Source organism: Pseudophryne corroboree, chromosome 5 (genome assembly GCF_028390025.1).
Source record: "Pseudophryne corroboree isolate aPseCor3 chromosome 5, aPseCor3.hap2, whole genome shotgun sequence".
NCBI classification, from domain to species: domain Eukaryota; kingdom Metazoa; phylum Chordata; class Amphibia; order Anura; family Myobatrachidae; genus Pseudophryne; species Pseudophryne corroboree.
In genome coordinates, this window is record NC_086448.1 from 601,750,646 (window position 1) to 601,765,156 (window position 14,511).

At 45.5% G+C, this 14,511-nt stretch overlaps 1 protein-coding gene across 3 annotated transcripts in view; it reads right to left on the reverse strand.

The window, feature by feature from the left end:
- Positions 1 to 14,511, reverse strand: part of CEP192 (centrosomal protein 192) — a 639,877-nt gene that overhangs the window by 500,096 nt on the left and 125,270 nt on the right. For all 3 annotated transcript variants that reach the window (XM_063923418.1, XM_063923417.1, XM_063923415.1), the window contains exon 4: positions 10,687 to 10,787. In XM_063923418.1, the coding sequence (XP_063779488.1) occupies positions 10,687 to 10,787 (101 nt within the window). The remainder of the gene's footprint in view (positions 1 to 10,686; positions 10,788 to 14,511) is intronic.

Here is a 14,511-nt window from a genome sequence, read left to right on the forward strand (position 1 = left end):
ACCCTTGTGCATTGATGCACTGAGACTTGGTTCGGTTTTAGGAGGTTCCTGACTAGCTCGGATAACTCCCTGGCTTTCTCCTCCGGGAGAAACACCTTCTTTCTGGACTGTGTCCAGGATCATCCCTAGGAACAGAAGACAAGTCGTCGGAACCAGCTGCGATTTTGGAATATTGAGAATCCACTCGTGCTGCCGCAACACTACCTGAGATAGTGCTACACCGACCTCCAACTGTTCTCTGGATCTTACCCTTATCAGGGAATCGTCCAAGTAAAGGATAACTAAAATTCCCTTCCTTCGAAGGAATATCATCATTTTGGTCATTACTTCAGTAAAGACCCGGGGTGCCGTGGACCATCCCTACGGCAGCGTCTGAACTGATAGTGACAGTTCTGTACCATAACCTGAGATACCTTTGGTGAGAAGGGTAAATTTTGACATTAAGGTAAGCATCCTTGATGTCCCGAGACATCATGTAGTCCCCTTCTTCCAGGTTTGCAATCACTGCTCTGAGTGACTCAATTTTGAATTTGAACCTCTGTATGTAAGTGTTCAAAGATTTTAGATTTTAAAATCGGTCTCACCGAGCCGTCTGGCTTCGGTACCACAATAGTGTGGAATAATACCCCGTTCCCTGTTGCAGGAGGGGTACCTTTATTATCACCTGCTGGGAATACAGCTTGTGAATGGCTTCCAAAACTGCCTCCCTGTCAGCGGGAGACGTCGGTAAAACAGACTTTTGGAAACGGCGAGGGGAATACGTCTCGAATTCCAATTTGTACCCCTGAAATATTACCTGAAGGATCCAGGGGTCTACTTGCGAGTGAGCCCACTGCGCACTGAAATTCACTGAGAACGGGCCCCCACCGTGCCTGAACTTGTAAAGCCCTAGCGTCATACTGAGGGCTTGGCAGCGGTGGAAAAGGGTTTCTGTTCCTGGGAACTGGCTGATCTCTGCAGCCATTTTCCTCTCCCTCTGTCACGAGCAGAAAAGAGGAACCCTTTTGTCCGCTTGCCAACCAGGACTGCGCCTGATAATACGGCGTCTTATTTTGAGAGGCGACCTAGGGTACATCCCCTTTTTTAAGGCAATACTTCCAAATGCCGTTTGGAATCCTTGACCACTTTACTAGAATACAAAACACTTATACTTGATGCCAATCGGCAAATATTCCGCTGTGCATCATGCATATATAGAAAAGCATCTTTTAATTGCTCTATAGGCAATAATATACTGTATCTAGGATATCAATATTTCCAGTCAGGGAATCCGACCACGCCACCCAGCACTGCACATCCAGGCTGATGCGATTGCTGGTCGCAGTATAACACCAGTATGTGTGTAAATACATTTTAGGATACCCTCCTGCTTTTTATCAGCAGGATCCTTAAGGGCGGCCATCTCAAGAGAGGGTAGAGCCCTTGTTCTTACAATCGTGTGAGCGCCTTATCCCCTGTAGGGGGTGTTTCCCAACGCACCCTAACCTCTGGCGGGAAAAGGTATACTGCCAATAACTTTTTAGAATTATCAATTGTTATCGGAGGAAAACCCACGCATCATCACACACCTCATTTTATTTTTCAGAGTCAGGAAAACTATAGGAAGTTTTTCCTCACCAAACATAATACCCCTTTTTTGGTGGTATTCATATTATCAGAAAAGTGTAAACATTTACCATTGCCTCAATCATGCAATGTGTGGCCCTATTGGAAATCACGGTTGTCTCTTCACCGTCGACACAGGAGCCAGTATCCGTGTCGGCGTCTGTATCTGAGGTAACGGGCGCTTTAGAGCCCCTGTATGAGACGTCTGGACAGGCACAAGCTGAGTAGCCGGCTGTCTCATGTCAACCACTGTCTTTTATACAAAGCTGACACTGTCACGCAATTTCAACAGTACATCCACTCAGGTGTCGACCCCCTAGGGGGTGACAACACTATTACAGACACTCTACTCCGTCTCCACATAATTTTTCTCCTCATACATGTCGACACAAAAGTACCGACACACAGCACACACACAGGGAATGCTCCGATAGAGGACAGGACCCACTAGCCCTTTGGGGAGACAGAGGGAGAGTTTGCCAGCACACACCAGAGCGCTATATATATACAGGGATAACCTTATATAAGTGTTTTTCCCTTTATAGCTGCTGTATTGTTTATACTGCGCCTAATTTGTGCCCCCCTCTCTTTTTTAACCCCTTTCTGTAGTGTAGTGACTGCAGGGGAGAGCCAGGGAGCTTCCCTCCAACTGAGCTGTGAGGGAAAATGGCGCCAGTGTGCTGAGGAGATAGGCTCCGCCCCTTTCTCGGCGTCCTTATCATCCGTTTTTTTATATGTTTTGGCAGGGGTTAAATGCATCCATATAGCCCAGGAGTTATATGTGATGCATTTATTTTAGCCATATAAGGTTTTATCGATTTATTGCGTCTCAGGGCGCTGCCCCCCCAGCGCCCTGCACCCTCAGTGACCGGAGTGTGAAGTGTGCTGAGAGCAATGGCGCACAGCTGCGGTGCTGTGCGCTACCTTATCTGAAGACAGGATCGTCTTCTGCCGCCGATTTCACCGGACCTCTTCGCTCTTCTGGCTCTGTAAGGGGGACGGCGGCGCGGCTCCGGTGACCCATCCAGGCTGAACCTGTGATCGTCCCTCTGGAGCTAATGTCCAGTAGCCTAAGAAACCCGATCCACTCTGCACTCAGGTGAGTCCGTTTCTTCTCCCCTTAGTCCCACGATGCAGTGAGCCTGTTGCCAGCAGGTCTCACTGAAAATAATAAACCTAAACTAAAACTTTCACAAAGAGCTCAGGAGAGCCCCTAGTGTGCACCCTTCTCGTCGGGCACAGAAATCTAACTGAGGCTTGGAGGAGGGTCATAGGGGGAGGAGCCAGTGCACACCAGCTAGTCCTAAAGCTTTCTTTAGATGTGCCCAGTCTCCTGCGGAGCCGCTATTCCCCATGGTCCTTACGGAGTTCCCAGCATCCACTAGGACGTCAGAGAAATATCACTAAATTGCTGCAATACATTTTACAGCACCTGGCCGCTTCTTTAGCCAGTAGGGAATAAGGGCACACATTTGATATACACAAGTTTTGCAGCAACTAGTCGCGTCTTCAGGCAGAGGGGAGTAAGAATTATTTTATCAATTTTGCAGCTATTTTTTCTGTTTATCAAAAATAAACAAAATTTTTCCCCATCATGTGATAGATAATACAGGTTGAGTATCCCTTATCCAAAATGCTTGGGACCAGAGGTATTTTGGATATGGGATTTTTCCGTATTTTGGAATAATTGCATACCATAATGAGATATCATGGCGATGGGACCTAAGTCTAAGCACAGAATGCTTTTATGTTACATATACACCTTATACACACAGCCTGAAGGTAATTTTAGCGAATATTTTTATAACTTTGTGCATTAAACAAAGTGTGTGTACATTCACACAAATCATTTATGTTTCATATACACCTTATACACACAGCCTGAAGGTCATTTAATACAATATTATTAATAACTTTGTGTATTAAACAAAGTTTGTGTACATTGAGCCATCAAAAAACAAAGGTTTCACTATTTCACTCTCACTCAAAAAAGTCCGTATTTCGGAATATTCCTTATTTCGGAATATTTGGATATGGGATACTCAACCTGTAATTGTAAGAATTAAAGTATGTCTTTTTTTGGTTTATGCTTTCAAAACCCAATAGCTTGCCTGTACTACTGACATTGTTACATTTTGAATGGTTTCTCCATAATATTATGGTTTTGTATCATTGTGAATTTTTGTTACTATAAATTACCTATTTCTTGACATTGTTGGTCATTTCCTCTTCACACACAGCTTACCTCACAAGGAAGGGAATTTGTTGCATCTATTAGTGACTTTATATTTATAAAGCAGCCTCAATGATTAGCTTACCCCATTTAGGAATTAAGGGGTCTATTTACTAAGCCTTGGATGGATATAAAGTCAACGGAGATAAAGTATCAGCCAATAAGTTCCTAGCTGTAATTTTTCAAACACAGCCTGTGACATGGCAGTTAGGAGCCGATTGGCTGGTACTTTATCTCCGTCGACTATCTCCATCCGAGGCTTAGTAAACAGACCCCTTTGTCTACAATTAGTATGTGTACTAGACACAACTCGTAACCATACCAAGGGGGTTGGGGCTGGGACACCAGCACTGGAGATCCCGGCAGCAGAATGCCGGTGGGGAGGGCGAGCGGAACAAAGTCCCTTGCGGGTTCGCTGCGCTCGGTGGCTCACCATAGGTTTTATTCCCACTCTATGGGTGTCATGGACACCCACAAGTGGGAATAGTCCCTGTCAGTCACATGATTAGATCCCTTTTTCATTATCAAGAAAGTCTTGTTTTCCTATATTTAAATTTAAGGGGTCTGCTGAGTAGAATATTTCTCTCAGATTTGGAAAACCCTTAACATACATATTTTGCTAATTCTACACTATCCTGCCATCTTATTGGCACACATTTTTGGAGTTCAGTGTGATTTCGCCACATTACCTCACAGGTAAAACCACACAGATTTATACGCTGTCTCCATGATCAGCCTTTTCTGATTGAAAAGAGGATCGCAGAAGCACACATACTGATAATAGCCAGCAACGTGTTCCCACGAACTGCGGCTAATTGAAGTGGTTCTTAAAAGTCACTAATTATGCTTGAATTAGAGATGAGCGGGTTCGGTTTCTTTGAATCCGAACCCGCACGAACTTCACTTTTTTTTTCACGGGTCCGAGCGACTCGGATCTTCCCGCCTTGCTCGGTTAACCCGAGCGCGCCCGAACGTCATCATGACGCTGTCGGATTCTCGCGAGACTCGGATTCTATATAAGGAGCCGCGCGTCGCTGCCATTTTCACACGTGCATTGAGATTGATAGGGAGAGGACGTGGCTGGCGTCCTCTCCATTTAGATTAGATTTAGAAGAGAGAGAGAGAGAGAGAGAGATTGCTGTGATACTGTAGATTAGAAGAGAGTGCAGACAGAGTTTAGTGACTGACGACCACAGTGACCACCAGAGACAGTGCAGTTGTTTGTTTTATTTAATATATCCGTTCTCTGCCTGAAAAAAACGATACACAGTCACACAGTGACTCAGTCTGTGTGCACTGCTCAGCCCAGTGTGCTGCACATCAATGTATTGTATATAAAGCTTATAATTGTGGGGGAGACTGGGGAGCACTGCAGGTTGTTATAGCAGGAGCCAGGAGTACATGATAAATAATATTATATTAAAATTAAACAGTGCACACTTTTGCTGCAGGAGTGCCACTGCCAGTGTGACTAGTGGTGACCAGTGCCTGACCACCAGTATATTAGTAGTATTGTATACTATCTCTTTATCAACCAGTCTATATTAGCAGCAGACACAGTACAGTGCGGTAGTTCACGGCTGTGGCTACCTCTGTGTCGGCACTCGGCAGGCAGTCCGTCCATCCATAATTGTATTATAATATATACCACCTAACCGTGGTTTTTTTTTCATTCTTTATACCGTCGTCATACTAGTTGTTACGAGTATACTACTATCTCTTTATCAACCAGTGTACAGTGCGGTAGTTCACGGCTGTGGCTACCTCTGTGTCGGCACTCGGCAGGCAGTCCGTCCAACCATAATTGTATTATAATATATACCACCTAACCGTGGTTTTTTTTTTCATTCTTTATACCGTCGTCATACTAGTTGTTACGAGTATACTACTATCTCTTTATCAACCAGTGTACAGTGCGGTAGTTCACGGCTGTGGCTACCTCTGTGTCGGCACTCGGCAGGCAGTCCGTCCATCCATAATTGTATTATAATATATACCACCTAACCGTGGTTTTTTTTTCATTCTTTATACCGTCGTCATACTAGTTGTTACGAGTATACTACTATCTCTTTATCAACCAGTGTACAGTGCGGTAGTTCACGGCTGTGGCTACCTCTGTGTCGGCACTCGGCAGGCAGTCCGTCCAACCATTATTGTATTATAATATATACCACCTAACCGTGGTTTTTTTTTCATTCTTTATACCGTCGTCATACTAGTTGTTACGAGTATACTACTATCTCTTTATCAACCAGTGTACAGTGCGGTAGTTCACGGCTGTGGCTACCTCTGTGTCGGCACTCGGCAGGCAGTCCGTCCATCCATAATTGTATTATATACCACCTAACCGTGGTTTTTTTATACCACCTAACCGTGGCAGTCCGTCCATAATTGTATACTAGTATCCAATCCATCCATCTCCATTGTTTACCTGAGGTGCCTTTTAGTTCTGCCTATAAAATATGGAGAACAAAAAAGTTGAGGTTCCAAAATTAGGGAAAGATCAAGATCCACTTCCACCTCGTGCTGAAGCTGCTGCCACTAGTCATGGCCGAGACGATGAAATGCCAGCAACGTCGTCTGCCAAGGCCGATGCCCAATGTCATAGTACAGAGCATGTCAAATCCAAAACACCAAATATCAGAAAAAAAAGGACTCCAAAACCTAAAATAAAATTGTCGGAGGAGAAGCGTAAACTTGCCAATATGCCATTTACCACACGGAGTGGCAAGGAACGGCTGAGGCCCTGGCCTATGTTCATGGCTAGTGGTTCAGCTTCACATGAGGATGGAAGCACTCAGCCTCTCGCTAGAAAACTGAAAAGAATCAAGCTGGCAAAAGCACCGCAAAGAACTGTGCGTTCTTTGAAATCCCAAATCCACAAGGAGAGTCCAATTGTGTCGGTTGCGATGCCTGACCTTCCCAACACTGGACGTGAAGAGCATGCGCCTTCCACCATTTGCACGCCCCCTGCAAGTGCTGGAAGGAGCACCCGCAGTCCAGTTCCTGATAGTCAGATTGAAGATGTCAGTGTTGAAGTACACCAGGATGAGGAGGATATGGGTGTTGCTGGCGCTGGGGAGGAAATTGACCAGGAGGATTCTGATGGTGAGGTGGTTTGTTTAAGTCAGGCACCCGGGGAGACACCTGTTGTCCGTGGGAGGAATATGGCCGTTGACATGCCAGGTGAAAATACCAAAAAAATCAGCTCTTCGGTGTGGAGGTATTTCACCAGAAATGCGGACAACAGGTGTCAAGCCGTGTGTTCCCTTTGTCAAGCTGTAATAAGTAGGGGTAAGGACGTTAACCACCTCGGAACATCCTCCCTTATACGTCACCTGCAGCGCATTCATAATAAGTCAGTGACAAGTTCAAAAACTTTGGGTGACAGCGGAAGCAGTCCACTGACCAGTAAATCCCTTCCTCTTGTAACCAAGCTCACGCAAACCACCCCACCAACTCCCTCAGTGTCAATTTCCTCCTTCCCCAGGAATGCCAATAGTCCTGCAGGCCATGTCACTGGCAAGTCTGACGAGTCCTCTCCTGCCTGGGATTCCTCCGATGCATCCTTGCGTGTAACGCCTACTGCTGCTGGCGCTGCTGTTGTTGCCGCTGGGAGTCGATGGTCATCCCAGAGGGGAAGTCGTAAGCCCACTTGTACTACTTCCAGTAAGCAATTGACTGTTCAACAGTCCTTTGCGAGGAAGATGAAATATCACAGCAGTCATCCTACTGCAAAGCGGATAACTGAGTCCTTGACAACTATGTTGGTGTTAGACGTGCGTCCGGTATCCGCCGTTAGTTCACAGGGAACTAGACAATTTATTGAGGCAGTGTGCCCCCGTTACCAAATACCATCTAGGTTCCACTTCTCTAGGCAGGCGATACCGAGAATGTACACGGACGTCAGAAAAAGACTCACCAGTGTCCTAAAAAATGCAGTTGTACCCAATGTCCACTTAACCACGGACATGTGGACAAGTGGAGCAGGGCAGGGTCAGGACTATATGACTGTGACAGCCCACTGGGTAGATGTATGGACTCCCGCCGCAAGAACAGCAGCGGCGGCACCAGTAGCAGCATCTCGCAAACGCCAACTCTTTCCTAGGCAGGCTACGCTTTGTATCACCGCTTTCCAGAATACGCACACAGCTGAAAACCTCTTACGGCAACTGAGGAAGATCATCGCGGAATGGCTTACCCCAATTGGACTCTCCTGTGGATTTGTGGCATCGGACAACGCCAGCAATATTGTGTGTGCATTAAATATGGGCAAATTCCAGCACGTCCCATGTTTTGCACATACCTTGAATTTGGTGGTGCAGAATTTTTTAAAAAACGACAGGGGCGTGCAAGAGATGCTGTCGGTGGCCAGAAAAATTGCGGGACACTTTCGGCGTACAGGCACCACGTACAGAAGACTGGAGCACCACCAAAAACTACTGAACCTGCCCTGCCATCATCTGAAGCAAGAAGTGGTAACGAGGTGGAATTCAACCCTCTATATGCTTCAGAGGTTGGAGGAGCAGCAAAAGGCCATTCAAGCCTATACAATTGAGCACGATATAGGAGATGGAATGCACCTGTCTCAAGTGCAGTGGAGAATGATTTCAACGTTGTGCAAGGTTCTGATGCCCTTTGAACTTGCCACACGTGAAGTCAGTTCAGACACTGCCAGCCTGAGTCAGGTCATTCCCCTCATCAGGCTTTTGCAGAAGAAGCTGGAGGCATTGAAGAAGGAGCTAACACGGAGCGATTCCGCTAGGCATGTGGGACTTGTGGATGCAGCCCTTAATTCGCTTAACAAGGATTCACGGGTGGTCAATCTGTTGAAATCAGAGCACTACATTTTGGCCACCGTGCTCGATCCTAGATTTAAAGCCTACCTTGGATCTCTCTTTCCGGCAGACACAGGTCTGCTGGGGTTGAAAGACCTGCTGGTGACAAAATTGTCAAGTCAAGCGGAACGCGACCTGTCAACATCTCCTCCTTCACATTCTCCCGCAACTGGGGGTGCGAGGAAAAGGCTCATAATTCCGAGCCCACCCGCTGGCGGTGATGCAGGGCAGTCTGGAGCGACTGCTGATGCTGACATCTGGTCCGGACTGAAGGACCTGACAACGATTACGGACATGTCGTCTACTGTCACTGCATATGATTCTCTCAACATTGATAGAATGGTGGAGGATTATATGAGTGACCGCATCCAAGTAGGCACGTCACACAGTCCGTACTTATACTGGCAGGAAAAAGAGGCAATTTGGAGGCCCTTGCACAAACTGGCTTTATTCTACCTAAGTTGCCCTCCCACAAGTGTGTACTCCGAAAGAGTGTTTAGTGCCGCCGCTCACCTTGTCAGCAATCGGCGTACGAGGTTACATCCAGAAAATGTGGAGAAGATGATGTTCATTAAAATGAATTATAATCAATTCCTCCGCGGAGACATTGACCAGCAGCAATTGCCTCCACAAAGTACACAGGGAGCTGAGATGGTGGATTCCAGTGGGGACGAATTGATAATCTGTGAGGAGGGGGATGTACACGGTGATATATCGGAGGGTGAAGATGAGGTGGACATCTTGCCTCTGTAGAGCCAGTTTGTGCAAGGAGAGATTAATTGCTTCTTTTTTGGGGGGGGTCCAAACCAACCCGTCATATCAGTCACAGTCGTGTGGCAGACCCTGTCACTGAAATGATGGGTTGGTTAAAGTGTGCATGTCCTGTTTTGTTTATACAACATAAGGGTGGGTGGGAGGGCCCAAGGATAATTCCATCTTGCACCTCTTTTTTCTTTTCTTTTTCTTTGCATCATGTGCTGATTGGGGAGGGTTTTTTGGAAGGGACATCCTGCGTGACACTGCAGTGCCACTCCTAGATGGGCCCGGTGTTTGTGTCGGCCACTAGGGTCGCTAATCTTACTCACACAGCTACCTCATTGCGCCTCTTTTTTTCTTTGCGTCATGTGCTGTTTGGGGAGGGTTTTTTGGAAGGGACATCCTGCGTGACACTGCAGTGCCACTCCTAGATGTGCCCGGTGTTTGTGTCGGCCACTAGGGTCGCTAATCTTACTCACACAGCTACCTCATTGCGCCTCTTTTTTTCTTTGCGTCATGTGCTGTTTGGGGAGGGTTTTTTGGAAGGGACATCCTGCGTGACACTGCAGTGCCACTCCTAGATGTGCCCGGTGTTTGTGTCGGCCACTAGGGTCGCTAATCTTACTCACACAGCTACCTCATTGCGCCTCTTTTTTTCTTTGCGTCATGTGCTGTTTGGGGAGGGTTTTTTGGAAGGGACATCCTGCGTGACACTGCAGTGCCACTCCTAGATGGGCCCGGTGTTTGTGTCGGCCACTAGGGTCGCTTATCTTACTCACACAGCGACCTCGGTGCAAATTTTAGGACTAAAAATAATATTGTGAGGTGTGAGGTATTCAGAATAGACTGAAAATGAGTGTAAATTATGGTTTTTGAGGTTAATAATACTTTGGGATCAAAATGACCCCCAAATTCTATGATTTAAGCTGTTTTTTAGTGTTTTTGGAAAAAAACACCCGAATCCAAAACACACCCGAATCCGACAAAAATAATTCGGTGAGGTTTTGCCAAAACGCGTTCGAACCCAAAACACGGCCGCGGAACCGAACCCAAAACCCGAAAAATTTCAGGCGCTCATCTCTAGCTTGAATATGATCAAGTAAATGAAGCCTAGTATACAGATTAAATGTATTGGGGTTTTTTTCTTAAATCACGTTCACTGCCCAATTTGTTTTATGTATACATACACCTACTGAGAAAAGTAAACCTATTAACTACAGAAAAACTTTCATATTACATGATAAATTTCAATACCATTTCTTCGACTTTGCTCTTCTAAGTTGTATTCTGGCAAATTTGTTTTCTGTACACGAGTTTTAACATTGCTAGCCTTGATAAATGCATCCACGTCTTCTCTGTAAAAAAATAAAAAAATAAATTAAAAGACTATAGAAGATAATAACCAATAATAGGGTAACATCCTATTTACCGGTGGACGGGACGCTGGCTGTCAAGATCCCGACAGCGGCACCCGCCCGCCAAAATGCCGGCAGCGGGGCGATCACTAAGAGTCCCCTTGCGGACTCGCTACAGGTTCTATTCTAACTATATGGTGTCGTGGACACCCACTAGTGAGAATAGCTCCTGTGCGCCAGGATTCAGACTGTCGGCATTGTTGGCTGTCGGAGTTCCGGCGTCTGTACCCTGACCACCGGGATCCAGACAGCTGGCAAATTGATTGCACCCATCATAGTAATAAGAAATAAAGCAGTTTGCCCATCAACAGAATTCATTTAAAAAGAGAGCAAACATACTAAATAAACATACAGCTACATATACATAAATAAATACAAGCAAACAAGATTTTTTTGGCATGGCTCTGAACTGCATGGAGTACAGTAAGCAGCTGTAGCTCCCACGCTTCATCCTGCACAACTCCTGTTTCCCTGGTGCTACTGGGCTGAAAGTTTCTCAGTTTGTAGCCCTACCTCTTCTGACGCTCTGGATTAAGTTTGGAGGCATTGGCGGCCGTGCTCGCTACTTACCGGCAGGCTCCAGTGTGCGCTGGGTCTATCTCCCTGCTGTGGCTGCGATCCTGCATGCAGCCGTCACCTGCTGGGCTCCTGGCTTGTCTCTTCTTCTGCTGGATATCCTGCATCCTCCAGTGCCTGGTGTGTGTGTCCGAGTACAGACATCCTCCAAGCGTATAGTAGTGCTGGGCTGAGCTATTATCCCCCATTTACTAGTAGTGCTGTGGGACCTCCTCTCCTCAGACATCGGACTGACATTGACATCACCCACTCGCTGCCTCACAGGATGGTGGGGCTTGTCGGACCACCCAGAAGCACCCGTCAGTAGCTGTGCCCTGCTGGATGCCCAGCGACGACTCCTCTGCTGCTGGATTTAGCAGTGCTCATTTCCCACTGGGGTCTCCAGTCTGCTGGTGCTGGAAACTACAAGGCCCTAAAGCAGGCCTGGCCAACCTGTGACTCTCCAGATGTTGTGAAACTACAAGTCCCAGCATGCCCTGCTACAACTGTGGCAGAGCATGCTGGAATGTGTAGTTTCACAACAGCTGGAGAGCCACAGGTTGGCCAGGCCTGCCCTAAAGTCTGCTGCTGAAAGTGCGGCTTCTCTTTTGCTGCTCCTGCAATACTGGACTCCTTGGTCTATGACGAGGGTTAATATACCATTCCTTCCTTACCCAGTCTGTTGATTCTGATACACTAGTCTTTGGTACACTGTCACCCTCTGAGGCCTGGCTCCCAGTACTTACCTGCTGTATCCTAGCTGTCATCTACTGTGACCAGCATACTGATTCTTCAGAATGTCCTGCTAGCTTTGTACCCTTAACCTACAGCTCAGCATTACCCTTTACAGACCTGCTACTGTTATTTATCTATTACCACTTTGCCTTTATTGCAGATACTTATATCATGGGTTACCTACATATCTTCACCCAGCTTACTGCTACGATGGAACGCCTAGGAGTTTTTCCAGGCACTGTGCAAATTTCTACTGCTGTGACTATTCAGGCAGTGGCAATGCATGCTGAGTATTCTCTTATACGTCAAGATTTACAGAATATGTGGGTTAAGATTGCAGAGTGTGAGAACCGTATTTCCGCCCTCCAGGACTGGGACGCTCCTGTCCCTAGTTGGCCTACCTCCTCGGAACCTCAGAGGGCATTGTGCCAGCAATACCTTCTTTATCTCCGCTGCAATACTAAACATTTGCTGCTTTGGATAAAAATACTACTTCACTCCTCAATTTTTTTTCCCCGGGAGTTTGCATCCTAGCTTGTACTGCAGGCCCCAGACTGGGCTGGTCCTCAAACTGATTTCAGTGCACCCGAGTTCTCAGGATCTGCTTTTATACATTCTGCTCAAATAGTTGATTGCTACATTCTCCTATTTTTCTTTATCACATTCACTAGCATTTAAAGACATCCAGGGCAACTACGCAATTCCCTTCTCATGGGTTTTCTTATTGATATTCCTGTATTTGACTTCTGTTTGAATGTTTTTAGTTTTCATATTCAGAATATGTAATAATAGTTCTATTTATATAGCGCACTTTTTCCAGTAGGACTCAAGATGCTTAACAGATAGATTGAGACATAATACAATACAGAGCCATAAAACAAAACATTACCAGACAGAATGAGACATAAAAACAATACAGACAATACAGATCTGTGAAATACAGAAATGCTTTTCATGACATACAGAGCATGGGGGAGATACAACGGGTTTGGCAGCAATTTTGTTTCATCAGTTGCAGGATAATTCATCCTACCCATGCTGGGTTCAGGTGAGGCAGCCATATTAATCACACTATGTAGCATTACAATGAGCAGAATAGGGAATGCCTAGAACTAATGACACCAAAGCAGACATCCTTGCAAGTAAATCAGAACCATGCACTTTTTATTCTGCACAGAGCACCAGATAAAGCCGCAATGTTGGGCGCAGTAAATTGGTTACAAAGTTCAAATAAGTACTGCATGGAAAATAGGACAAACAAAAATAAAATGAAAAGTGGACTAATAAAATACCCCCTGCCTGAAAAATTCCATGGGTTGCTCAACATGCCCTTGAAATACCAGGGAAGGCACCTCACAGTGACAGGTTTGACTAGCTTGTATTTTATTTTGAAATTGTATATTAAAATGCACATTTTTCCTTCAATCAACTGAATCGGCTGCTTATTTAAAGATACCTTGATATGCAGAAAGATCACCTCTGATACGTGAGTGGGGTATGCAGTATCTATATGAACCATTGTGAAAGCTCTACGTAAAGATACCTTTATATGTAATTTCCCTATCTCTGTCTATGCGAGTTTCGGTACGCTGTATTCTGTACTTGGACTGGTGGCGAGATTCTATCCTTCTCTCCTATCAAGTTTATCCTCACATCAGGTTTCCATTTCTGGACATCACCAAAACAGATTTGTTTGGACATTACTACACATTGGACTTTTCATTTTATTTTTTTGCATGTTTTCTGTGGACATTTGGAGCATGGCCCAATGATCTGAGGACTCTCTCTGGAACACTCATCGCATTGTAACGTTCATTTATTTTATTTTATTTTGTATTCATTATTGTTAGCATTTGGTCGCCTTTGATCATTCCTCTTTCCCTTTATACTTTTTTCTGACACCATACCTGATTGGGCAGGTATTAAGAGATTTGATTGGGCTGACTGTACTTAGTGCGCCATAGTTCACTCCCCTTCCTCCTATAGCTATCTAGAGTGCACTACATAAGTTACTGGGCCAGATACTCCATGGCCTTAAGGTACACAGGAATAGTTGTCCCCCATGTTTCCATACTTGTGTAGCTGTGAGAGGAGCTTTGTTCAGGGATCTAAGCCGTGAGTTGGGGGTTTGATCATAAAGGGGTATATCCAATTGCGGTCGAATTCCCGAAATTATCGAATTTCGAGAATTTTTCGCCAAAAAAAAAAAAAATAGTCAATGCAATTCAGTGCTTTCCGTCAAAAAAACGGACTTTCAAAATTCGACTTTTTGAAATTCGACTTTTGTCAAATTCGACTTTTCTGCAATGATACAAGTGCTGCAATTCGACCAAAGTGTATTCAATTCAAGTTTGGAAATTCGACAACAGTGCTT